The 27,409-nt window shown below is 47.5% G+C and overlaps 1 protein-coding gene and 2 pseudogenes across 2 annotated transcripts; 1 reads left to right on the top strand and 2 right to left on the bottom strand.

Annotated features, from left to right (window-relative positions):
- Nucleotides 1–15,045: 15,045 nt before the first annotated feature.
- On the bottom strand, nt 15,046–17,324 carry LOC147986653 (uncharacterized; annotated as a pseudogene). The gene is made up of 7 exons (XR_015615435.1): nt 17,149–17,324; nt 16,764–17,078; nt 16,549–16,690; nt 15,700–15,788; nt 15,576–15,601; nt 15,443–15,484; nt 15,046–15,248 (listed from the first exon to the last, which is right to left on the bottom strand). The product of XR_015615435.1 is annotated as an uncharacterized LOC147986653 (transcript).
- A 1,946-nt stretch (nt 17,325–19,270) lies between these two features.
- On the bottom strand, nt 19,271–20,825 carry LOC147986652 (uncharacterized). Its single transcript, XM_087542101.1, has 5 exons — nt 20,765–20,825; nt 20,372–20,660; nt 19,969–20,286; nt 19,511–19,648; nt 19,271–19,407 (listed from the first exon to the last, which is right to left on the bottom strand). Exons 1-5 carry the CDS (start codon nt 20,823–20,825, stop codon nt 19,299–19,301), a joined length of 915 nt encoding a protein of 304 aa, XP_087398227.1. The 3' UTR covers nt 19,271–19,298.
- A 5,573-nt stretch (nt 20,826–26,398) lies between these two features.
- Nucleotides 26,399–27,202, top strand: LOC147986651 (uncharacterized; annotated as a pseudogene).
- The last annotated feature ends 207 nt before the right edge of the window (nt 27,203–27,409 follow it).

Below are 27,409 nucleotides of genomic sequence, written 5' to 3'. Positions count from 1 at the left end.
CGGGATGATGCATTACGTAACGAGTAAAGAGACGGTAACGAGATTGAACTAGGTATTGAGATACCGACGATCGAATCTCGGACAAGTAACATACCGATGACAAAGGGAACAACGTATGTTGTTATGCGGTTTGACCGATAAAGATCTTCGTAGAATATGTGGGAACCAATATGAGCATCCAGGTTCTGCTATTGGTTATTGACCGGAGACAGGTCTCGATCATGTCTACATAGTTCTCGAACCCGTAGGGTCCGCACGCTTAAAGTTCGGTGACGATCGGTATTATGAGTTTTTGTGTTTTGATGTACCGAAGGTAGTTCGGAGTCCCGGATATGATCACGGACATGACGAGGAGTATCAAAATGGTCGAGACGTAAAGATTGATATATTGGACGACTATGTTCGGACACCGGAAGTGTTTCGGAAGGTTTAGGACATTTACCGGAGTACCGGGGGGTTACCGGAACCCCCCGGGGAGTATATTGGGCCTAATGGGCCTTAGTGGGAGAAGAGGAGGGGCGGCCAGGGCAGCCGCGCGCCCGCTCCCCCTCTAGTCCGAATTGGAAAGGTAGGGGCCGGCGCCCCCCTTTTTCCTTCTCCTCCTCTCTCCCTTCCTTCCCTTCTCCTACCCCAACAAGGAAAGGAGGAGTCCTACTCCCGATGGGAGTAGGACTCCCCCCTTGGCGCGCCCTCCTTGGCCGGCCGCCTCTCCCCCCTTTCTCCTTTATATACGGGGGCAGGGAGCACCTCTAGACACATAAGTTGATCTGTTGATCTCTCCCAGCCATGTGCGATGCCCCCTCCACCATATTCCACCTCGGTCATATCGTAGCGGTGCTTAGACGAAGCCCTGCGTCGGTAGCAACATCATCACCGTCATTAAGCCGTCGTGCTGACGGAACTCTCCCGTGAAGCTCTGCTGGATCGGAGTTCGCGAGACGTCATCGTGCTGAACGTGTGCTGAACTTGGAGGTGCCGTACGTTCGGTACTTGGATTGGTTGGATCGTGAAGACGTACAACTACATCAACCGCGTTGTGCTAACGCTTCCGCTTTCGGTCTATGAGGGTGCGTGGACAACACTCTCCCCTCTCGTTGCTATGCATCACCATGATCTTGCGTGTGCGTAGGATTTTTTTTGAAATTACTACGTTCCCCAACAACGTGGCTGTTGGAGATGCTCTTAGATTAGATCCTGTTGGTCGTCTACCATTCTCTTCATCATCGGCGATTGCTTTTACGGTGTGCTATTCCTATGGATCTTAACACGACGATTCCTCGACTGTCTACTATAACAAGTTTTACCTGACTTCAACGAGGGAGGGATGATGATGGCGGTGCACCTTCGTCTCTTTCTAGTACTTGTAGTCGTCGGTAGGTGATCAACGTATCTGGATGTAATTTTTTATTATTTCTGGTGTTCAATGTACTGTCATGATCGAAGATAAATAGATCAGAAGTTTTCCAAGGAAAAAACTTTAATTATTTTAGAACAGAAAAAGTACAGCACAACAATTATTACATATACAAAAAAATCTTGTTACAAAGCGAACATTTATCTGGATTTTTTCGGGATGGTAAACTGGCAGAGACAGGGGGGAAGGTGGTGCGAGGGAAAAAAAGGTTGTGGGCAGTGGGCACTGGGCACCAGAGGTGGAGCGGGGCGACTGGGGATGAGAGCGCTCGGTTGTGGCTCCCGCATCACGTAGCTCAGAGCATCTCCAACAGGCGCCGAACGCGGCGCGCGCAAAAAACAGCTTTAGCGCGCGCCTATCGCCTGGTTTGGCGCGACGCGCAACGCCCGCTCCAGCAGCCACGCTAAAATACAGCGCGCGCGCCGCTCCAGCAGCGCGCAAAAATGCAGCGCGCGCGACTCGCACAAACAACATATGCATTCAAAAATAGAAGCAAAAATATCAAAACAAACAAAAATAAATAGTTCAATTTCGTTTATTACAACTCAAACAAACAGTTTATCGTTCAATACAACAAATAGTGCAATTAACACAACAAATAGTTCAACAATACAATAACGAACGCACAAATCATGATGCTCTTTGTCGTCCATTCCATGCCCACCACTCCTCAATGAGATCCTTCTGAAGATCATTATGCGATGCGGGACGTCGAATGGCATGATAGGAGGCAACAAAACGGGCCACCCTTTCAGCCCTCCGTCGCACTCGCACGGGATATCCCAAGAGCTCATACTGAGAGTAGTCTACATCTTGGCCACGCTCATTCTCGATGATCATGTTGTGCATGATCACACAAGCGTGCATTATGTACCAAAGCATCTTCTGATCCCAAAATCTAGCCGGTCCTCTCACAATAGCAAATTGGGCTTGCAAAATCCCAAAAGCTCTCTCCATATCTTTCCTAGCCGCCGCCTGAGCATTGTGGAAATCAAGATTTTTCTTACCTTATGGCTTTTTCAACGGCTTGACAAAGGTTTGCCACTTTGGATAGATGCCATCCGCTAGATAATAGCCATAGTTGTATGTATGGCCATTTGCTACAAACTGCACCGGTGGCAACTCCCCATTTGCAATCTTACTCATCAGTGGTGACCGGTTGACAACATTGATGTCATTCAAAGATCCAGGCATTCCAAAGAATGCATGCCAAATCCAAGTCTCTTGATCGGCCACCGCTTCAAGGATTATAGTGGAACCCTTTTTTTGGCCGTGGAATTGCCCATGCCATGCCTTTGGACAATTCTTCCAAGTCCAATGCATGCAATCTATTGAGCCAAGCATGCCAGGAAAGCCGCGAGCTTTGTTCATCGCCAAAAGCCTTGCGACGTCTTCAGCGTTGGGAGATCTCAAATACTCCTTGCCAAACACTTGCACAATTCCGACTGCGAAGCGCTTGACACACATGATGGCTTGGCTCTCATGCATAGCCAAGTGATCATCAACTAGATCAGCCGGTATACCGTATGCTAACATACGCAAAGCGGCTGTCACCTTCTGAAAGGTGCTACGCCCGAGCTCTCCGGCGGCATTCCTCCTTTGCTGAAAAAAGCGACCATGGCTCACTAGTTTCTATGCAATCCGCCTGAACAACTCGGTGCTCATCCTAAACCGGCGACGAAAATACGACTCGGGATATGTGGGATTCTCCGCAAAATAATGCCTGATCAATCTATTGTGGGCATCGATCCTATCCCTCTAAAATTTTTGCCGACCCATAACCGAACCACCGTGCTTCGGTTTTTTATTAATATGCATAGCTAGGATCATTGCAAGATCCTCCTCCTCTTCCATATCAAATTCTTCTTCGGAAGAATCATAAGACGAACTCATCTACAATGTTGAATACTATGCTATAAATAAAAAACTACAATCAACATGCACGAAATTCATGGCTTTTGAGCAATACATACCTTCTAGGCGTTTTGTCGAACACCTTGCGGGCGCCGAGCCGCAGCGAGCGCGCGGGCGCTGTTCGTCGGAGGACCAACACGTGCGCGGGACGGCGGGACTAGAGTGGGGGGGGGGGCGGAGAAAGCGCGCGCGGGGCGGGGATAGGCCGGGAAGCGCCGGAACGGTCGCCGGGTGGCGCGGTCGGCGACGGCGGCGCGGCTGGATGGGGGTGGGAGGTGCGAGCGAGCGCGTGAGAGTCCAGCGCGCGGGAGCGGGCGCAGCAAATAAGCGGCGCGCGATTGAGTTTCGGCCCGCGCGCTGGACTATGTATGCCGCGTGCGCTGTTTTCGCGCGCCCGCTGGAGCAACTATTCCGGTTACGCGCGCACTAAAACGAGGGATTTTACGGTGCGACGCTAGTTTGGCGCGCCGGTTGGAGATACTCTCATATAGAGTAGGCGCGTTCCCCTCTCTGTTCCCTAGCGAGTCTCTTTATCCAGCGCAATGGAGCGGGTGGAGATCACGGACCTCGTCAGCGGCAGACCGATGGAGATGATACGCCTCGGCAGCGGCAAGGTGGAGGACTATCCCTTCGTGAGGCGGCTCCGCAACCGGCGGCTCCTCACCTACCTCTGGCTCCAGGGCTTCAACGCCGCCTACGACAGGTACGCCCGCCCGCCCGCCCACCGTTTCACTTTTCTCGTCTCATCTTCCTAGTCCTTGCCTCTAGGCTAACGCACCCCCTGCGTGCCGTGTATGCGATGCAGCGTCGTGCATGAGACGGATGTGCGGCAGATGAGCAGGCTGCATCTGCGGCAGCTGGTGGTCTGGGGCCAGTGGAGAGAAGCCGTCAAGTACATCACGCGCTTCCTGTCGTCGGCCCTCAACCGGGGCATCGAGACCCGTTCCCTCCTCGTCTTCCTCCACGCTCTCTGGTCACTGGCCAATGTCGCCGCATGCTCGGCGGGCAGCCTCGTGAACGGCACGGTGCACCGCCACCTCGAACTCTTTTTTTTAGAAAAGGAGGATGATCCCCGGCCTCTGCATCTAGGTGATGCATATGGCCACTTTATTAATTATTCTCACAAGATCTTACAAAGTAATACAACAGTAAGACTAAAGCCGCCGTCTAAGCCACTCTATCCAGTTGATGAAGGGGCGCAGATAGCCTGGGCTTAATACCAAACAGGCATCACAGCCAAACCTAACATCTAAGACCCGAGATCCCATCCAGGACGCCTGCCGGGCATGGGTCTCACCGGTCCGGCGTGCACTCAGAGGCCGCCGCCACCAACTTCCACCGCTCCATCTTCAGAACTGTACTAATGCATCAACCTTTCTTGGTCCAGCTATCGTCGACGCCACCACGGCGCCCAACGACACCTCTTCCCTGCGCGCAAATATCTAAGGACATCGCGGTCGCCACCGATACACCTCAGCACCATGCTGCCAAGTACCACCAGCCGACACAGCTTGAAGTCTTTGGAAGATCTGTCATGCGTAGCACCTGCCGACCAGGCATGACAAAGCATAGCACCTGTCGGTCAGGCATGACTTGACATCTCCATCGAAGCTCCATGCAAGATGAAGCCGCTCCACCTCCAGCCTATCTGCACGGGAGGGGAGCACCCCAGGAAGACATAGCGAAGAAGTTGGGCACCACAATCACCACGAGAGCCGGACCAGCCGACCGCCATGGCGAAGCGACACCACTAAAGAGAACCGCCGCCATCAGGAATGCCAAGAACGCGCTGCAGCTGTCCCACCTCCCCACAACCCAAAGCAGCACCTTCAAGAAGGTGACGGAGCCGGGCACCGCCGCCGCCCAACCAAAGTTGTGGGTTTTCACCCGGGTGCAGGGTGAGGACGAGGGGGAGGGAGCTGGATCTCGAAGCCGCCTTCAAGAAGGAAACATCGCTTGGGGCGTCGCCGACGTCGTGGCCGCCGCAGCCGGCCAAGAAATTACTCCGATCCAGGGATCCCAACCCCACATCCGCGCAGTCCATCACCGGATCCGGCCGGATTGACGAGGAGGAAGCAGCAACACGGGGGCGCCGTCTTCAAATCTGGCGAAGAAGAGCAGCAGGGGATCCCTCCACGTGGCGCCCGCATCCACCGCCAACTCACCGCCCGCGCGGCCGAGAAGACGTGGTCCACAACTCCGGCGAGCACCGCCCGCCTCCCGGACGACGCCGCCCTCACCACCGGAGGCCGCCGCCTCAAACCCTAGGCCCGGGCCGGACGGATCTGGCGGATCCGATCCATGCGCCTGCCCGAGCGCGAGAAGCTCCCCGCCGCCACCTTCCTTGGCTGCGCCCAGGGCCTGCCCTGCGCTAGCCTCTGGCAGCGGCGAGGAAAGGAGGAACGTGGTGACGACGAGGGGCGGCGACGCGAGATCGCCCCCGTGTCGCCCTAGCGGGGTGACGCGGGGGTAAAAATCCCTTTGATCGCATCTGCCACAAATTGAGGTAAATAAACTGAACAGCCTCAACCGTTTCTATACCATGTGTTGAAACTCCACCTGCACGTATTGGTATACCTGAAATTCTTAGCTGTCAGTGAACCCTCTTTCAGGGGCTGTACATATTCTTCTGTTTTTAGCCAGATTTTTCTGACCTTTATCCCCTAAGATTCCCCATGTACATAAACTTTTATTATATTTAACTGATGTGCAGAGCTCCTGCCTGGTACGGCGAAAGAAGATAAGACCGTGAGGGTTCCGTTGGAAGAAAGAATCCAAGAGAAGATTTGATAACTGTTGAGGAACATGATCCTGATAGAAGGCGGCAATGGACTAAATTCATAAGGCTTAGTATAAGTGGTCCTTTTTTTTGCTTTACATAGGACGCGTGACTGGAGAAGTTAAATCATTTCCTTCCATGAATATTTATCTAGGTTGCACTTTCACCAGTTATTTACCAAACAATCTACTGGTCCCTGATGTTTTGCAAGTACTTTACCACTCCCCAGCACGTTTTACATTCTCCACTCACTAATAATATCAGCACTTCAAAACAAAACATGTGTTCCTTCCTACACTGAAATGTAGGCACACTATCTAAAAATTATAGCTCCATTTCAGCATGCTGGTTCTCAATTCATCTGCAACTATAGCGGAACATGAACAAAGAATTATGACTGCCAGCCATCTCAGCTATAACTTGAGCTATAGGGCACCAAATGAAAACTGGGAGAAGCTGCTTATGTTCAACTACTTCAAAGCTTTGGTGCTCCAGACGTGATTATTCAACCACTAACAAGAATGTAAATAATCAAGTGGCACACTGAAAACAAGACCTTTCTGCTCGGCAGATGGTTAACTTTCCACGGAGATTTGCATTTTTGTAACGTGATGGAACTTCTAGCTGCAAGTGATTTCTGTTTAAGATTAGCTTCTTCGGCTTGCAGCCTAATGCACTGGAATGGTATATTGGAATGCATCGCACCTGTGACAGAAGAGACAGGAACATAACTCTCAGAAAACAATTGAGCAGCAACAGGGTACAAAAAACGTCAACAACGTGGATAATAAAAGGACCAAAGTGTGAAGCTCCACTTACACATCAGGAAAGAACAAGAGCTCCATAAGTCATAATAGAAGGCGAGGAATCAGACCATTACATAAAGGATAACCTCCTGGAAAGTCCACAATACAAATAGATACTACATTACTATGGTGTTACTCAGTTACTATGACCATACCATAAGTTGCATTGCAAGTAGCAGTTGTGTGTGCAAACATGCCACCATATAATTCCAAAATTAGTCAAACAAGGGACAAACAATGTATAATGGAAGAAGTAAGGACAAAACAAACAATGATTTGTAAGTGCAGAAAGTGAAGGCCTCTATCTACAAAAGGAGGCAAGGCAGCCTAACAACCAGTTCACAAACAATGTATTCTCCGACAGCAAGTGTAAATGAATGCATAGCGGAACTTATGCAAGAATTGTAAAAAAATATTATTGTTCTTCAGAAGAACTCAACCAACAATAAGCATCACTGGAAACAAAGAAAAACAAACAAAAACTGACTTGGTCGATGATATATAATAAATCTGATTCACGATCCCCTTACAACTTAACACACGACACTAAGCACTTGGAAACACGGATGTAATGTCGCTCTCCATGGTGATAACATAACACTACCAAAAGTAGTTCTAGCTAGGAGACATGCAAATCTCAAGTTTGTAACATAACATAGCTCGGTGCTCCAACACAGTAGGCAGCAAATCGACTCGAAGGAGCGCCACGAGTAATGCCCACTCAGTTAGCCATCAAGTTGGCGCTGCAAGATCCAGCTTCCACTTTAGTCACCAACTCCTGCACTCCATCAAGTTAATAGTGCTAGCTGCATTTTTGCTTGCCAGAAAAAGATACATTAAAAATATTGAAAGGTGTTGATGTTCTCGTGGATGGATAAAGGTAAAACCTACTGGTAAGTGGTGAAGTACTTGGCAAAACATCAGGGATCAGTAAATTATTCAGTAAAATCAAAGTGCAACATAAGATTGGATAATCTGGCAGGAAACTATGGAAAGGGGAAAAAGTACTATGTATTACCAGTTCAGTCAGTTGCCTTTTTCTATCAGGATCATCTTCCTCGACAGTCATCAAAACTTCTTCCGAATTCCTTTTCCTTCCAACAGAAAGCTTGATTGGGCCTGCCCAAGCATCAATACCATTTAGGAATGCCAGAGTAAGTATTAGCAGCACTTCTTGATTCAATCTCCACGCATAATATTCTCTTAACATTCAACATTTCAAAATGTGTCGGAAGGGCATTTAAGATCATAAACCAAGAGGCTAAACTCAACTCACTTCCATTTCTTATGAGATGGTGGAACATTAGCTAGATCTATACCATAAAAATGAGCATGTCCATGTAGGATACGGTTTGCGGTACATATGCTAATCAGCCCCCAGATGCAAGTGCAATCTGGCAACTATTATGGGTGTACACAAATAGAAGAAAGAAAGCAGCTGACAAATGCAAGAATCTCAGTTGAGGGTGTTCAGTTAACTTACCTGCATTTGAGGTGGATGTGATCCAAGGGGTTCTAAAAGGCTGTGAGACTGCACCACCTGTGAAGAGTTAGAAATTATGCTTATAACATGTTGATTAGTTCATTGGTGTTCTCTAACACTGAGCCATTATAGGGTTCCATGAATTTAAAATACTTCACCTGAAAATACAACTTTTTTTCGAAAAGGGGGGACTCCCCGGCCTCTGCATCAGAACGATGCACTGAAAATGCAACTGATGAGCACCAAGAACATTTAGGCCTACCTGTGCAACTTAGAGCACCTGAAACGAATTTTTCAGTTAGAAACAACGACATGTTGCCAACTGTTGGGATATCCTCCTCATGTGGGCTGTGAGGATGACCATTTGAGGCCTTTTAGGCAGCCCAAAGAGGTGCATGAGCCCACTACCCATTAGGGTTATGACCTAGGGTCATTTTGGACTTTGCACATGAGTGGATGGGGATACTTTACCCTCCATCCAGCAGCCACCACCAAGAGTGACGAAAATCAGTTCATCCTCCAAGAGAGAAGAAGAGAGAAAACCAAGAGAGCAAGAGAAGAAGAGGAAGATTGAAGGAAGAAGCAAGGGAGCTCCTCCCCAAGGTTGTGATGGTCCAGATCCACTACCTTGTCTCCTTCAAGCTTCGGTTCCACCATCTTTGGTGAGATTGTTCCAATCCCTAGTTCTTGAACCCCCAAATCTTGTTGTATTCATCCAAGATTCAGAAATCTTGATGTATGAGATCCTCTAGTGCTTTCTAGAGAAGAACTTGTTGTATCCCATATTTGATAATAGTGAAAGAGGATTTGGGTGGCTTTGGCCCGTGGTTTTTCCCCTCAAGTTGAGGGGTTTTCCACGTAAAAAATCTGGTGTCTCTTTGTTGATGCTTGGTGTTGTCCAGAAACTTACTCCTACCACAAGACACTAGGCTGAGGAGTGTCTTGCCTGCTGAGTAACATTTTCTGCCTCCATATATGCTGCTGCATATGTTTCCTTCCGTGCTAAGCAACGATCCTTGATTTAGTACATGATGTGGTGCTGCGATTACTTATTTCCGCTGCAGTTATCAGTTAACCACAAGTGCATTTGTGTGCTAATTCCCATCAGAGTGGCATCAGAGCCTTGGTTGCTTAGAAGGTTGGAAATCCTAGTTGATTGATTGTTACTAGAAGTGCTGCTCACAATGGCTTTGGAAGAAAGCGCTACTACAAGTGGCATGATAAAACTTGATTCTTCCAATTACTCATTATGGAAGCCCATGATGGAAGACATCCTTTATTGCAAGGATTTGTATGAGCCAATTGTGAAAGACAAGATACCCACAGGTGTCACGGAAGAAGAATGGAGAGTGTTGCACAGAAAGGCAGTAGGTATGATTCGGTTGTACATCAACCACAATATTTTCCACCATGTTGCAAATGACACAAATGCTCATGAGATGTGGTAGAAGTTGGAGTCTATGTATGAGAGGAAGACATCAATGAACAAAGCTTCGGTGATCAAAAGACTTGCAAAGCTTGAGTACCGAGATGGCACAAGTGTGATTGAGCACTTAAATGTCTTCCAACGCCATATAAATCAAATTTCGGCCATGAAGATCAACTTTGAGGATGAGGTGCAAACATTGTTGCTGCTGAGTTCCATGCCTGATAGTTAGAACACGCTTGTTGTGTCACTTAGCAATTCAGCTCCGGATGGGAAGCTGACTTTGGAGATGGTGAAGAACAGTATGCTGAATGAAGAAGTCAGAAAGCAGGAAAAGGGTGATGCCTCTTCTTCTGATGCGTATGTGGCTGAAACCCATGGGAAGAATGAGAAGCGTGGACGCAGCAATACAAGATTTCAGCAAGGCAAAAGCAAATCCAGGGGGAGAACAAAGTCAAAATAGAGAAAAGATATTACTTGCTTTCATTGTGGCAATCCGGGACACATAAAGAGCGAGTGCAGGAAGTACAAAAGAGAGCTTGCAGAGGGGAAAATCACAAAGAAAACCGAGCAAAAGGCTGAGAGCAGTTCAGCCATGACCGCAACAGATGAGGACTATCTAGTCATTGAAGATGAAGATTGCTATAGTGCTGTTCGTGATGATGCCATGAGTTGGGTTGTGGATTCAGGTGCGTCTTTCCACATCACATCACACAAGGAGTATTTCACATCTTACACTAGTGGTCTTGCTGACCAAGTGAGGATGGGAAATAGTGGTTCGTCAGCAATTGTTGGCTAGGGCTCTATATGCATTGAAACAAACACAGGTTACATATTGGTGCTCGATGATGTGAGGCATGTTCCCGACATAAGGCTGAATTTGTTGTCAGTTGGCAAGCTTGATGATATCAAATATCATAGTTATTTTGGTGAAGGAAAGTGGAAGCTCACCAAAGGCTCTTTGACTGTGGCTCGAGGAAGTAAGCAAGGTAATCTCTATGTGACTAAAACCAAGTTGTGCAATGAGGTGTTGAACATTGTTGAAAAAGACACTTCGGTTGAATTGTGGCACAAGAGGCTTGGGCATATGAGTGAGAAGGGTATGCACGCTCTTGCTCGCATGGAGTACCTCCCTGAGTTGAAAGGTATATCCTTGAAACCCTGTGCACATTGTTTTGCTGGCAAACAACATAGGGCTGCATTTCGTACACTCCCTCCACATCGTGCAGAAAATGTTCTTGATATTGTGCACACTGATGTTTGCTCCATGACTGAAAAATCTCATGGTGGAGCATTATACTTTGTGACTTTTATTGATGACCATTCCAGAAAGGTTTTTGTGTATGTGATGAAACACAAATACCAGACGCTTGAAGCCTTCAAGGAGTTCCATGCCAAAGTTGAAAGAGAAACTGGCAGGAAATTGAAGTGCATGAGATCAGACAATGGTGGTGAATACAGAGGTCCTTTTGAAAGGTATTGCAGAAATGTTGGTATCAAGCTTGAGAAGAGTCCACCAAAGACACCCCAGCTCAATGGTCTTGCAGAGAGAATGAACAGGACACTCACAGAGAGGGTCACAGCTATGCTCTCTCATGCTTATTTACCTAATTCATTTTGGGCTGAAGCATTGATGAATGCTATGTATGTGGTTAACCTATCTCCCTCAGTTCCTCTTGCAGGTGATATTCCTCAGAGAGTTTGGTCAGGGAAGGAGGTATCATACAAGCACTTGAAGGTCTTTGGTTGCAGGGAATTTGTACATGTTCCAAGGGACGAGAGACCCAAGCTTGATAGCAAGACAAAGCAGTGCATCTACCTCAGCCAACCAAGTGAAGAGTTTGGCTACAGGTTGTGGGATCCAGTAAATAGGAAGATTGTGAGAAGCCGAGATGTGGTGTTCATTGAAGATAAAACAATAAAATATATTGGGAAACCAGAGAAGCCAATGACCAACACACCTCAGGTTGACATGGATCCAATCCGTCCTCCTCTCGTGCATGACAATCATGGGGGAGATGATGACACTGAAGATAGTGGAGATGCAACTGATCAAGGCAGTACAAGTCAAAGTGGCGAGCAGCCATCAAGTGATGATGATGATGAAGTTGGTAATGATGATGCCAACGAAAATCCACCTGATTCACCACCAGTGCAGTAGCAAAGAAGAAGTGAAAGAGGTACATTCCTTCTTCTAAATATCCATCACATCAATATGTGTTGATGACAGATGCAGGTGAGCCCTCATGCTATGAGGAGGCAATGTCTGATGAGAACAAGGAAGAATGGTCAGAAGTCATGCAGGATGAGATGAATCCCCTGTATGAGAATGATACCTTTGAGTTAGTGAAACTGCCAAAGGGAAAGAAAGCACTTAAGAACAAGTGGGTGTATAGAGTGAAGACTGAAGAAAACACCTCACATCCAAGGTACAAGGCCAGATTGGTTGTGAAAGGATTCAGTCAGAAAAAGGGCATTGATTATAATGAGATATTCTCTCCGGTGGTCAAGATGTCTTCGATCCGAGTTGTGCTTGGCATGGCTGCCACCATGGACTTGGAAATTGAACAACTTGATGTGAAGACAACATTCTTACATGGTGACCTAGAGGAGGAGATATACATGGAGCAGCCAGAGGGATTCATGGTTGCAGGCAAGGAGCACTTAGTTTGAAAATTGAAGAAGAGCTTGTATGGCTTGAAGCAAGCTCCTCGGCAGTGGTACAAGAAGTTTGAGTCTTTTATGACTGGGCTTGGTTACCATAAAGCACAACATGATCATTGTGTCTTTATGAAGAGGTACGCCGAGGGTGACTTTATTATTCTCTTGTTGTATGTTGATGATATGCTGATTGTTGGAAATGGCACAAAGAGGATTGCTCTCCTCAAGAAGGCATTGAGTAAATCATTTGCCATGAAAGATTTAGGACCAGCTAAGCAAATACTTGGCATGAAGATCTCCCGTGATAGATCAAAGAAGCTGCTTTGGCTCTCACAGGAAAGATACATTGAGAAGGTACTTGAAAGGTTCAATATGAAAGATGCAAAATCTGTTATCTCTCCGCTTGCAGGCCATCACAAACTGAATTCTAAACAATGTCCTACAAGCAAGAAGGAGAAAGAAGAAATGAGGAAAGTACCTTACCAATCTGCTGTGGGCAGTTTGATGTATGCCATGGTATGCACTAGGCCTGACATTGCCTATGCAGTTGGAGTTGTTAGCCGGTTCATGACAAATCCAGGTAAAGCTCGCTGGGAAGCATTGAAGTGGATTCTCAGGTATCTCAAGGGTACTTCTACATCTTGTCTATGCTTTGGAAATGGTGATCCTGTATTGCAGGGCTATACAGATGCAGATTACGCAGGTGACAAGGATCGTAGGAAGTCCACATCCGGATACCTGATGACTTATGCAGGGGGAGCAGTGTCATGGCAATCAAGATTGCAGAAATGTGTTTCTACATCAACTATAGAAGCTGAATACATTGCAGCAGTTGATGCTGGCAAGGAAGTTTTGTGGATGAAGAACTTCTTGCAAGAGCTCGGCATGAAGCAAGAGAAGTATGTTCTGTTTTGTGACAGTCAGAGTGCTATTCATCTTGCCAAGAATTCAAGTTATCACTCTCGAACCAAGCACATTGATATGAGGTACCATTGGATTCGAGATGTTGTGAGTTCCAAGTTGCTAAAACTTGCGAAGATCCATACCGACGACAATGGTTCGGATATGATGACCAAGATATTGCCAAATGAGAAGCTACAAGTATGTTGCAAGGTAGCGGGCATGGCGGTGCCCCCCTCATGAGTCAGAGGGGGAGATTTGTTGGGATATCCTCCTCATGTGGGCTGTGAGGAGATGACCATTTGAGGCCTTTTAGGCAGCCCAAAGAGGTGCATGAGCCCACTACCCATTAGGGTTATGACCTAGGGTCATTTTGGACTTTGCACATGAGTGGATGGGGATGCTTTACCCTCCATCCAGCAGCCACCACCAAGAGTGACGAAAATCAGTTCATCCTCCAAGAGAGAAGAAGAGAGAAAACCAAGAGAGCAAGAGAAGAAGAGGAAGATTGAAGGAAGAAGCAAGGGAGCTCCTCCCCAAGGTTGTGATGGTCCAGATCCACTACCTTGTCTCCTTCAAGCTTCGGTTCCACCATCTTTGATGAGATTGTTCCAATCCCTAGTTCTTGAACCCCCAAATCTTGTTGTGTTCATCCAAGATTCAGAAATCTTGAGGTATGAGATCCTCTAGTGCTTTCTAGAGAAGAACTTGTTGTATCCCACATTTGATAATAGTGAAAGAGGATTTGGGTGGCTTCGGCCCGTGGTTTTTCCTCTCAAGTTGAGGGGTTTTTCACGTAAAAAATCTGGTGTCTCTTTGTTGATGCTTGGTGCTGTCCAGAAACTTACTCCTACCACAAGACACTAGGCTGAGGAGTGTCTTGCCTGCTGAGTAACATTTTCTGCCTCCATATATGCTGCTGCATATGTTTCCTTCCGTGCTAAGCAACGATCCTTGATTTAGTACATGATGTGGTGCTGAGGTTACTTGTTTCCGCTGCAGTTATCAGTTAACCACAAGTGCATTTGTGTGCTAATTCCCATCACCAACAACCATGTTCCAGTTTCCAACTAATTTACCTGCATTTGTCACTGATGAGATCCTAGTGTTTTTAGAAGGATTTGTCACGGTACCAAACATAGTCTGCAAAAGTGGAGAACCAGTAGCACCTGCAAGCAGTTCGTTAGAAGTGGCATAACAGAGGACTTAGGGGGAGATGTTTCTAGCCTAGAACTAATAAGGCATATATCTCATTTATCACATTACAATGGTGTAAATAGCCCTTCACTAGAACATTTGGACTTCTCTAAAGAAGTATCACTTCATATGTTAAGTCAGTTGAGCAGCTAGAGATGACAGCAGGTTCCCGGCATTGATAACATGCAAAGAACAACATCCTGCTTGCATTCGAGTGCTGTTATGAATTACCATGCCCATGTGCATAGATAACGTACATAACATGTGAGCAACCAACAGAAGAATAACAGAATACGGAACTTAGCCTAGGAATGAGCTGAAGAAAACACGGTGTATGAGCTCAATGAAATCAAGGAATGAGCTGAACAAAACATGGTGTACGAGCCACTTCAATGAAATACTCCATGTATAAACCTAGCCTAGGAATACAAAAGCAACAATGATAAATGTGTGCAGTGAGAGCATAAAAGTGGTTTGTAACAAAGATGAATGAGAAAATTAACAAGCAAGATACAAGGCGTCAAAGTCAGATGAGTTAACTCAGTTTCACACCAGCGTAATATAAGGGTCAGAAAACTGTGAATTAATTAAATTACCTTCATTTGCATTTGACTGAAGTGGCTGCTCTTGATGGAGCTCCGGAATTTTACCGGCTTTTAAACATCCCTCTAAATGTTAACAAGTGAGTTTATCAGCACACAGCAACTCACATAGCCAAAGAGATTTCCACAAACAAAGCAGATATTCCCTCCGTCCCATAATATAAGAGTGTTTTTGACACTACACTATGGGACGTAGGGAGTAGATATTATCACATATTTTCTTTGCAAACTGGAACCAGATGGTCAGAGACTAGTTTTACCAATAAGATCCGCCATCCAGTTGAGTGCATCATCGAGCAATCCTGCCGTTCAAAACATAGCAAACATTAACTGCCGTACATGTGGAGAGTTTAGGAGAGGGGTGTTGCTTTCATAGGAAGATTTCATTCATACCAGGAGGTGGACTTGAAGACAGCAGGCTGCAAGAAGGAAGGAATATGTGTGAATGTCAATTGAAGACAGCACTGAGGAATTGAGGACAGCTTCATATGATGATAATTAATGAAGTTGCAAGTACCTCCTTTTCCTGTTGAGAAAGCACTTGGCAATAGCATCTGGTTTTGGCCGCCGGGATCGTTCCCTCCGGTGGCGCCTTGACGATAGGGACTGGCAAATTAAACGAGATCATGGATGGGATGATCAGATTTGACATGTCCTTGTTTTCAATTTCTGTTCCAGAAAAAAAATCAGCACTAACTGAAATCACTGAAATTCAGTGAATGTTTGAAATTTTTGAAAATTATTTGAATTCCTGTGTACTACTGAAATTGCCAAATATTTTGGCCGAAGCGTAAATATTTCGGCGTCTGCTGAAATTAATGAAATTCAGTGAACTTCATTGAAATTTCACTGAAAGTGAAAACCATTACCAGAACGTGCACCAAACAGTAAAAAATTGGATGGATGAACGAATTGAACATATAAATGATGAAGGGGGTGCTAGGCAGGCTTGCTGCATCCACGTCCTCGTTATGAATAGTGCAAAGCAGCTAGCGAGCGAGCGAAAAAAACTAGCGAGAGATAGATCCTTGCAGCCACCGCACGCCCCCCCCCCCCCCCCCCCCCCCCCCCCGCACCATCCACTTCATCCCTCCTCGCGCGCCTCCTCTCATCTCCGCCTCCTCTCCAGCTGCCGCCGCCACGCCAGGGCCTCGCCTCGCCCTGCAGTTCCTCGCGCGCCACCTCTCATCTCCGCTTCCTCTCCTGCTCCCGCCGCCGCGACAGGGCCTCGCCTCGCCCTCACCGCCCATCGATGACCTCCCAGCCCTTGTTCTCCGCCTCATCGCCCTGGCAACCTTGAGCTCGAGCCGAGGAGCGGTCCATGCCGCGTGGTGGCCCAGATGTGGCCGCCTAGTACAGTAACGACTCACGCGATGGGAAGCACGTCCCGCGGGAGACCTGGGCCGGCAGGCAATTGTAAGTTGCGCCTCAATTCCGGAGTCTCAAGAGCCCAGGCATCGACAATCGACGATGCCTTCTCCCTCACCAGCATCCAGTCCAGAGGCTCCCTGCAACACATGGTACATCTAAACAACAAGTAGAAAAGTGTTCCGAACAAGTAGAAAAGTGTTAGGCACGTACCTGAACTGCGGCGGTTGGAGCGTGTATCGGAGGATGGAGGAGAGCTTGGCGCTGCGACTGCAGAGCGTCGTCAGAAAGCGGAGGTCGCCGTGCGCAGAGTCGCTCACGAGGCCGCTCTTGGAGCAAGCGGCGACGTTGTCCAGGGCCCGGAGCATGTGGAGGAAGAAGATGAGGGAACGGACCTCCCGGCCCCGGTCCTTGGACGCCGGCGGCAGGAAGCGCCTTATGTAGTTGAGGGCTTCGCTCCACCGGCCCCAGATCAGCAGCTGCCGCAGATGCAGCTTGCTCATCTGCACACCCGACTCGCGCACAACGCTGCATTGCATGCACGGCAGGACCGCATTAGCGGCGAGGAGACGAGCAAGCGAAACGACGGGCGGCGTACCTATCGTATGCAGTGTCGAAGCCCTGGTGCCGGAGGTAGAGGAGGAGCCGCCGGTTGCGGAGCCGCCTCACGGAGGGATAGTCATGGAGCTTGCCGCTGCCGAGGGCTATGGTCTCCATCGGCTTGCCGCTGACGAGGTCCATGATCTCCTTCGGCTCGCCGCTGCCGAGCTCCATGATCTCCTCCCGTTCCGTTGGCGGTGGATGCAGCACAGAGACTCGCTAGTGATTTTGGGGAACAAACGCCGGGATTCAATTTGGGGGAGCGATGCCTGGTATATGCGGGACCCACCCGCCTTTCCCCTCTCACCCCCGCTCCCAGTGCCCTCTCCCTCCCTCTCCCTCTCCCTCTAGTGCCCTCTGCCCCTCTCCCTCCCTGTACCGGCACCACTTTCCTCTTTTTCTCTAAAAAATATTAGAGAGCTTTATTCCGGAAATTGCTTTTGGAGGCCCAGCTCGATGGAGTCGTTAATTCGTAAAAAAAATATTTTTATATTTCAAAAAATTATGAAAAAAATACAGACATAGATGAAGGCATAATGCACAAGTTTGTAAATTTTCAGGACCAAATACGTTGAAATGAGGGTTGTGCAAAAAAGAATAACAAATCTGGGGCCTTTTAACACATGATACTATTCACCTCCAGACCATAAACTTGTCTTTTTTGTACAGATCACATTTCAATGTATTCCATCCTGAAATTTTACACATAGACACATCAGATCCTTATTTACTTGCACAAAAAGTTTCAATTTTTTTTGAAACCATAAAAATTGAATTTTTCAAAAGTTCGGCCTCTATGGAGGCCAAGATCCAAAACGCCTCTCGCACTTTTAAAGATTCAACTAAGGGAGCGTTTGGTCATTTCAAAAAAAGGGGGGGGCGGGGCTTTTTTTTAAGAGTACGCTAATATCGTATCGTATTTTTATAGAAGGCAGAAAGTTAATTACAAGAGCCTAAAGTAGATGTGAACATCTACGTAGGCACACCCACACCACAAAAACAAAAAGGATCACTCTCTCACAAAGGGGTCTAAACCACCAACACCAAAACCTGCCTCTGTCCACTCCTTGATCTAATCGAACACTAGAGACTAGATACACTAGTTCTTGTGGCGATTTTTGTTGATGTGATCTGTGGTTATCCACCATAGGGACCGAAAGGGACATGATTTTCTATACATGGAGAAGCATTCTTAAGGACGTTAGTCTCCTCGAGGAGGGCATTGTGTGGCATGTGGGCTCTGGTGATCATCTTCAGCAGTCATCAGATCTTCTCCTTTTTTTTTTTTCTTCCAACAGAACCCTGACCAGTACTGTTGCTATAACAACCGTCTTTTCTAGAATGCTTGATTAGACCTGCCCAAGCATCAATACCATTTAGGATCACCAAAATAAGCATTATCAACACTCCTTGATTAAGTCTTTACACAAAATATTATCTTAACAGTCAACATTTCAGAATCCCGGAAGGGCTTTTAGATCAGAAATCAAGAGGCTAAACTCATCTTCATTTTTTATACGATGGTGGAACATAGCAAGGTCTATACCATAAATATGAGCATGCGCATGTAGCATTCCGTTGCCAGACATTTATAAGAAAGACGAAGCAGAAAATTAACAAGCAAGATACAAGGTATCAAAGTCAGATGAGTTAGCTCAATTTTGTACAGCGTAATCCAAGGTAAGACAACTGAGAAGTAGTTAAATTACCTTCCTTTGCATTTGATTGAAGCGGGCACCCTTGATGGAGCTTCGGAAGTTTACCAGCTCTTAAACATCCCTCTAAATGTTATCAATTGAGTTTATTAGCAACAGAAACTCACATAGAAAAGAGGTCTCAGCAACATCATCAGAAAACTATATATTATCATATATGTTCGTTACAAACTGGAATTACATGGTCAGAGACTCGCTTTACCAATAAGATCCGCCACCTGGCTGAGTGCATCTTCGGGCAATCCTTCTGTTCAAAACATAGAAAACATTAAGTGTCGCACATATCCAGAGTTTAGGAGAGGGATGTTGCTTTCATGCGGAGATTTCATACCAGGATGTGGGCTTGGAGGCGGCAGGCTGCATGAAGCAAGGAATATGTGTGAATGACAAGTGAAAACTCAGAGACAGCACTGCGGAATTGAGGACTTGGCAATTAATCAAGTTGCAAGTACCTCCTCTTCCTGTTGAGATAGGACTTGGCAATCGTAGATGCTTTCGCCCGCCGGGATCGTTCCCTCCAGTGACGCCTTGGACAGAGGGGGCTAGCAAATTAAACAAGATCATGTGTAGGGTGATCAGATTGGCATGTACTAGTTGGTAATAAAATGTGGACCAAACAGTAAAGGATTGAATGAATGAACCCACCCGATGGGAAGCAAGTTCTGCGGGAGACCTGGACCACCGGGCAATTGCAGCTTGCGCCTCAATTCCGGAGTCTCGAGAGCCCAATCATCTACAATCAACGATGCCTTCTTCCTCACCAGCATCCAGTCCAGAGACGCCCTACAAGACATGATTCATCTAAGGCTTAACAACAACAAGTAGAACAGTATTTCGAACTGTTTTATTAGTACTCCCTGTGTTTTTATTCGCTCCGCGTGTTAGCTTTGGTCAAAGTCAAGCTTTGCAAACTTTGAAAAAGTTTAAAGACAAAAATATTAACATATACAAATAACAAATCAATACCATTAGATTCATGATTGAATGTAATTTCACATCATATAGATTTGTTACGGTAAATGTTTATATTATTTTCTTTAAACTTGGTCAAACTTTGCAAAGTTTGACTTCAGTTAAATCTAATATGCAGACCGATGGAGTACCTGAATTGCGGCGAGTGGAGTGTGTATCGTAGGATGGAGGAGAGCTTGGCGTTGGTACTGGCAAGGGTCCTCAGGAAGCTGAGGTCGCCGCGCACAGAGTCGTCGTTCACGAGGCCGTCCGTCGAGCACGCGGCGACGTTGGCCAGAGCCCAGACCGCGTGAAGGAAGAAGAGGAGGGAACGGGCATCGAGGCTCCAGTCGTTGAGCGCCGCCGGCAGGAAGCGCCTCACGTAGTCGAGGGCTTCGCTCCACCGGCCCCAGACCACCAGCTGCCGCAAGTGCAGCCTGCTCATCTGCACACCCGACTCATGCACAACGCTGCGTTGCGTACACGGCGGGGGCGCGGCGCATTAGCGGCAAGGAGACGATCAAGTGAAACGACGGGCTGGGCAGGCGGGAGTACCTATCGTATGCGGCGTCGAAGCCCTGGAGCCAGAGGTAGACGAGTAGGCGCCGGTTGCGGAGCCGCCTCACCAAGGGAAGGGATAGTCCTCGAGCTCGCCGCTGCCGAGGCCCGTGGTCTCCATCGGCTTGCCGCTGCCGAGGTCCGTTATCTCCTTCCGTTCCATTGCGCTGGATGCAGCACAGGGATTTTGGGGAACAAACGCGAGGATTCGATTTGGGGGAGCGACGCCTCGTATATGCGGGACCCACCAGCTGCCCTCTCTCCCCCTCCTCCCTCTCCCTGTGCCCTGCACCGGGACAACTTTTCTTATTTTTCTTTTTGAGGGGACAACTTTTATTATTGGCCGACACCACCGGATGGCGCGCGAAACAAAATGTGTTGGATACTTACGAGGACAGTGGTATCCCTGTCCATCAGGTTCAAGTTCTAAACCTGACAATGGTGCTTGCATTATTTCTGGAATTTTAGGCTTACGTCGATTTTCGTTCAATGGGAGAAAACGTTCCCGTCGACTGCAAGGCGTCTGTGGTGACTTCGTAAAAATCTCAAGATGCTATGTCGGCCCAGCGAAGGTGCTCATAGAGGTAGGGGGTGCGTGTGTGCGTTCATAGGGGCGAGTGTATACTCGTGTATGTGAACGACTTCAATTGTACTGTGTTCAAGAAGACGCCGAATGGCGTTGTCGCATGTTTTTTTCCTTTGCGTTTGTATCCCTCCGATGGAATTGGCAGAAATACCCCTCTGAAACTAATCCAATTGCCTGGGCAAAGCAATTAAGAGCATCTATAGCTGGACTTGGCAAATCTGACCACCTATACGCCCGCGCATCCGCGGAGAGTGACCGGTCATACCTCTAATTTTCGGTTACATGAAATCTCAAATCAATAAAATTACATGCAACGTAAAACTAGTCTAAAGTTTCTCCGACCTTGTTGTTTCGGCCGTGTCCATGTCTAGCGGTCGTTGAGCCCCTCGAAGTGAAGGTGCGGTCGCCAGGGAGATAGAGTAGGACATGGTACATGCACAGGCTCACGTCTCCCATGCCCTACTCTTCCTCGCTGAAGCCCATGGCCTACACGTCGCTGGTCAATGTTTGATCCGTCGTGGTCGGAACCCGACACATCCACCACGACACGGTTGCAACGCCAAGGGTTGTTGGTCACCCGTAGTGGCACTGCAGTGTGCGACTTTGCCTTGTTGGCGTCTGCCGCGAGGGTTGTTGCGGCCTCCCGCACCCTCTTCCTCACACGGTGGGCACGCCACACCATATTAGCCTCTGATGCGGACAGGCCATGGAAGGCCTCCCAGTCGGTGTGCCAATGAAAGAGATGTGCCTCCTGTTGGGGAACGTAGCATGTAATTTCAAAAATTTCCTACGCTCACGCAAGATCCATCTAGGAGATGCATAGCAACAAGAGGGGGAGAGTGTGTCCACGTACCCTCGTATACTGAAAACGGAAGCGTTAGTTTAACACGGTTGATGTAGTCGAACGTCTTTGTGATCCAACCGATCAAGTACCGAATGTACGGCACCTCCGAGTTCAGCACACGTTCATCTCGATGACGTCCCTCGAACTCTTGATACAACAAAGTGTCGAGGCAGAGTTTGTGACACTCCAAAATTTTTGATTTGGTTTTTATCAAAATCTTTATTTGCTTTGGAGGAGGCTATTTAAATTTTTTCTTAAACCCTCTCCCTCTCAAAACTTTTATGACAAATATTTTGGTACTCTTCTCAACCTTGATTTTTGGTCTTGAGAGCTTTTCATTTTGTCTTGACTCTACTCTAGTTATTTTTAAAATTTCTTCTATTAAGAAGAAACCCTAGGGATTATGGGTTTAGTCTTTTCCCACTCAAAATTTCCTCTTTTGCCATGTCACATTTTGACATAGCATTCCAAAACCCATCCCTGCCTTGAATCAAGTCAAGACTCCCATCTCTAGCAAGTTTCAAACCATTTTTGATTTTTATTCCATTTATTTAATCCTCAAAACTATTTCTGCCATTATTTATGGACCTAGGTGATTTACAAAGGAAGTACCAAATTTCTTTTGAGTTTTGATCCCAAACCAACTCCTCTGACTAGTCCTTAGTACCCTCAACCTAGATCCATCAAGATCCACTTGTCCTCAGTTCAAATATTTCAAAATTTGCCCTCTGCAAGTTTGGACCAGAAATGCCATTTTTGGTGAAATTCATATTTTTCTTTTTCCAAAAATTCTGAGATAATTCATACAGCTTCCAGATACACCAAGAGGCCACCTCACCAAAGACCAGCTCCAGAAAAATTTCCCACATGCCAAAATCATTTCATCGAGCACCTGACATGCACTATTACTGTTCAAATTCAGAAAGTTCAGACGTTCAGTGTTTCTGTTTCGCCGTCAGTGTCGTTTTCTTCAGAGCACGGCGTCGATCTCGCCAGTAACTGCAGTGGCGCCTTGCTCCCTGTTCCCCCTCCTTATCCAGAGCGCCGCACACTCGTTTGTTCGGGCACCATCATCGTTGGTGACGTGTCTCGCCGACGCCGGCAGCTTCTGCGGTGGTAGAGCCACCCGTGGCGGCCAGCAGGGATTAACACCACCTTTCGGCGCCGTCCAGCACCGCCCAAGCCACCCGTGGCCTCCGCGTGGCTGTCCGCTTGCCTGTGCACGCTGCGGCACCGTCACCGTGGCCTGAGCAGCACAGAGCGTGCTCTCTGCCGCCGACGAGTCCCGTGAGCCGTTCCATCGAGAACGTGGAGTACCACCCAAGGCAGGCCAAGCTTAGCACTTGAACGGAACCAGTGGACCATCGTGGTGATGCCTAGCTCCCTAAACCACCTGACCGACCTCTGCCTCGCCGTAATCATCGCCGGCGTTATCCCGTTCTCAGCCACCGCCTCGGATCGGCTATAAAAGGAGCCCCCGAGCTCATTCTCGACCCAGCGCCACACCTCCACCTCACCAGAGCCCCGCCTAGCCACTAGGAGGACCCCGAGGAGGTCACCTTCTCCGACTCCGGCCGCCCCGATCCGCCTCGGGCTCCGGCTTGATTCACTCAGGTGAGGCCATTCCCGCCTCCCTAACCGCGTCAGCAACCCTCTAGTGCACCCAGTACCCTAACCCGAGCCTCAATTCGATCTTTGCAGCTCTCCCCTGTGAGATCCACCAATGCCCGAACCACCGTCCGCCGGAGTTGGGGGCCGCCGTCGACGTGGTGCTCGCCGATGCTCAACTCCACCACCCACAGGTGCGGAAGAACACGGTGAACACGTTGGTACCTTCCGATCCCCTGCCTCGCCGTGGATCGCCGCCGGCGACCGCCGCGGCCCTCGGGCGCCAGCGCTCTGTTTTAGTTTTCAAACCCGATGGGTGGGACCTCCCCGTCAGCTTTTTTCTCTTTTTCGAAACGTTTTCTGAAAACGCCTTCGGGCAAAATACGTCTTCCCTCTGGACTGATGTATTCTAGACTGAAACGTTTTCTGTTTTTATGTAGTGAACCCTGGAAACTTTCTGTTTCATTATAGAAAGGTCCCTGGACTAAAACCCTTATAACTTTTAAACAAAAGATGATTTTAACTTGAAACTTTTTCTGTCATCTTTATTTTTCTGTCTAGTTTTTTGTCATATTTATTTGAAAAATATTTGGGATACTTTTTGTGCACGCACGGTATTTATGTAGTGTCCGATTTTTCTTTAATACGTAGATACCGGAAGGGGTAAAGGAGACGCGTACTTCACCGAGCTAGACTCCGACTTCTCTGAACCAGGCAAGCATGTTTGAACCTTTGATATGATGAGTGTTTTGCATGTTTGCTCGAGTAGTTTTCTCATGGCATGTTTATATAAGCATTTGTAAATGTTATGTGCATGCAAGACAAGCTGCAGGTGAGCTTCGAAGTTGATGTGTTCTTATGATGATAAGATAACACGATCATGTGGTGACATGATGGGTTGCAGGCTGGTAGTGTTGAAGCATGCCAGCTTTATGCCAACCATGAACTCCAGTTTTAACGTGGGTCAAGTCTCGATCCCGTTCGTTTCCCCTTCGTGCTGCCACATGTTTTCTGGAAAGAGTGCAGTTTAGTAAGTTGCAAACCTCTTTTCTGGTACACACCAAACAGAGGGACCGCGATGAGGGTTCCATGGCCCTGGATTAAAGCCAGTCATCCGGTCAGGGGGCATGGGTGTTTCTGGTTGGGACCGAGAGGGGGGCACCCCTTAGAGCGCGCGATATAAATTTGATCCCATGCTATTCGAGGTTGTAGCCTCCCCGTCTTAAGGATTTTCTTGAACGTCGCCGAGGGTGATCCCTGGCAACGGAATGTGGAATGGGCGTGTACTGGTTAGACGTGTTTCTTCTAAAACACCGTAAACGGAACTAGTCCTTGTGACTACCGAAATCCGTTGGCTATGGTAAGGAGTACAAACTCTACAGAGTCAAAATCATTCGAGTATCCATGTCCATGAGCAAGGACTTGTACATCATCTCTGTATCAGTGTCAGTCTCAGCCTCAGTGGCAAATCTCAGTGTCAACCCCAGTGGCAGTCTCCGGAGAATGAATTTAAAACCGAGAGTGGTAAACTCGGCTGAAGGTTATTTATGTGAATGGACTAACCAGTTTATTATTATATGCTGAGTATTTCCTTGCGATGATTTAAATTCATGAGCTATTTAAATTTGAATGATGAACTATAAGCCCTTTATGTGATGTCGCTCAGACGTCCGACTGTGGCATCATTGTCATTTACTTTTCAATATAAGCCCTTTATGTGATGTCGCTCAGACGTCCGACTGTGGCATCATTGTCATTTACTTTTCAATATAAGCCCTTTATGTGATGTCGCTCAGACGTCCGATTGTGGCATCATTGTCATTTACTTTTCAATATAAGCCCTTTATGTGATGTCGCTCAGACGTCCGACTGTGGCATTATTGTATTTACTTTTCAATATAAGCCCTTTATGTGATGTCGCTCAGACGTCCGACTATGGCATTATTGTTACTTACGTTTCAATATAAGCCCTTTATGTGATGTCGCTCAAACGTCCGACTGTGGCATCATTGTCATTTACTTTTCAATATAAGCCCTTTATGTGATGTCGCTCAGACGTCCGACTGTGGCATTATTGTTATTTACTTTTCAATATAAGCCCTTTATGTGGTGTCACCTCGACGCCCGACTGCGGCATGTTAAATTTATTTTCACCTTTCGCGGCGTCGCTTCAGACACCCGATCGGTCTTCAGTTAGTTTTATTGGGATTTCGGGAGGACTACCGCCTGATTTCCTCTTATTTATCGTGCAGTGCAAATCTATTATTTGATTGTGCATACTAATTCTACTCATGTGCATCGTGTTTACATTTGTTATATCTTATGTCCGAACTGTCTTGCGAGTAAATTCAAAGTACTCACCTGGCTTGTTGATTTGGCCAGATGTTGACGAAGGCGATCTTATGGATGAAGAGTTCGATAGCGAGTCCGACGCCTAGAGGAGTCCCAGTCAGTCGCGTGCGACCCTGGAATCGTTCACTTGTATTGTACACGCTTCCGCCACCCAAATAAAATCATCAAGCCTCACTCTGACGCTTGATGAGCTGTATGATTTCAGAGTCATGTCACCCACTTGACTGTGACATATCCACCACCACCTTTTTACAAGTCAGTAGTTATGCCACCCTACCCTTGTGCCATATCCGCCTTTATGTATAATATAGGCGTGCTTGTAATAAATTGTTGAGCATTCTCAGCTCAACCATGTATAATATTTAGTTCTGCTGGATTTTTGTATCAAGGTTTTGTCTGCCAGTAAGAAGAATTCTTCTGTACTGGTCAACACAAAGGTCGGCTTTTCAATAAATGTTTTATTGGAAAGGCGGTCCTGACAAAATTGGTATCAGAGCCAGGCTGACTATAGGAAGCCACTAGGTGCGATAGCTGATCGGTTATTAGCTTATTTTATTCTGCATATTGTAGCAATTTTCTGTTGGTCATCATAAATTTATGATTTGACTATTCGGGATTTTGTCTACTTTTGTATATGGTGAGAAACGTTTGTGAGTCACAAGTGTTCGCCAATGTTCCTGAGGGGTTTATCAAGCTCCTCATCTCCATCACCAAGATCGCGATCGGGCCATCAGTCCGTCCGAAGTTCACACTCTACCGGCACAAGCTCAGCGACAGTTTGTCCATGTACCATGCCGCAGTTCAGTTCAAGGGAGGACGCGCCGAGTTCCGCCGCTTCCGGTTCGTCGGGAGGGCCATGCCTACGGAGAGGCATGCCATGCAGATGGCTTCCCGCGAGGCAATAGCTCGTCTCCGGGATGTTCTTCCTTCAATGAAGACTCGTCGCTACCGCTACCTTCCCTGCCACGTGCCATACACTTGCCACTATGCATTCGCTTGCGCCAGGGGAGAAAGAGATGAGGCTATTGAGATGCTTGTTGAGTACCTCAAGGCACTTGAGGCAGCTTTCGACAACCTCATGGACGACCTCGTAGCTGCTCGTATGGATTCCATCCATGGCTGCTCCGCCAACAGGAGGGAGCTCCTCCATATGGCACCACCACTGACGTTCGTCTCATCCTCAGCATCCTATACACCAGCCATCTTAGCCACTGCTCACCGCCTGCCTACCACTGAGGAGTTTGACCAGGTCATTGCTCCCACTCCAGTCTGAGCCGCACCACCTGCCACACCCGTGCCAGCTCCACAACCCAGTACTTCGCGCCTGGAGCCTATCATTGAGGAAGAGGTTGAGTCTCCAGCACCACTGGGTCTTACCCTCGTTAGGCTAAAGGAAGTCTTCACCATCTCCGACTGAGTACGCCTAGCAGCAGTGTGATGTGCCAGCTTGTATGATATGTTTATATGTACATAGGTTTGGTGAGAAGTAGCTTGTTTACGCATCATGTAGGATCTTGGAGAAGTGCACTAGCCTAAATAACATGTCAGGAATGTGTATGCACATCCTGAGTGATGTATTGTATAATTATGCCTTGCATGTAAGATATGTACGGAGCGGTCCTTCTCCATGTGCGATCAAGTGTTT

This window comes from Triticum urartu, chromosome 2A (genome assembly GCF_056163025.1).
Source record: "Triticum urartu cultivar PI428250 chromosome 2A, HENAU_Tu73, whole genome shotgun sequence".
NCBI lineage: Eukaryota > Viridiplantae > Streptophyta > Magnoliopsida > Poales > Poaceae > Triticum > Triticum urartu.
The sequence above is the reverse complement of the archived record's forward strand: the minus strand, read 5'-3'. Positions and strand labels throughout refer to the sequence as shown.

Bases quoted from the DNA above. Each gene is read 5' to 3' on its own strand.
- LOC147986652 (XM_087542101.1), bottom strand. From the start codon at position 20,825: ATGCAAGCACCATTGTCAGGTTTAGAACTTGAACCTGATGGACAGGGA. The intron at 20,287-20,371 runs GTACTCCCGCCT...TACGCAACGCAG, and splicing joins TTCGACGCCGCATACGATAG to CGTTGTGCATGAGTCGGGTG. The intron at 19,649-19,968 runs GTACTCCATCGG...CATGTCTTGTAG, and splicing joins CTCCACTCGCCGCAATTCAG to GGCGTCTCTGGACTGGATGC.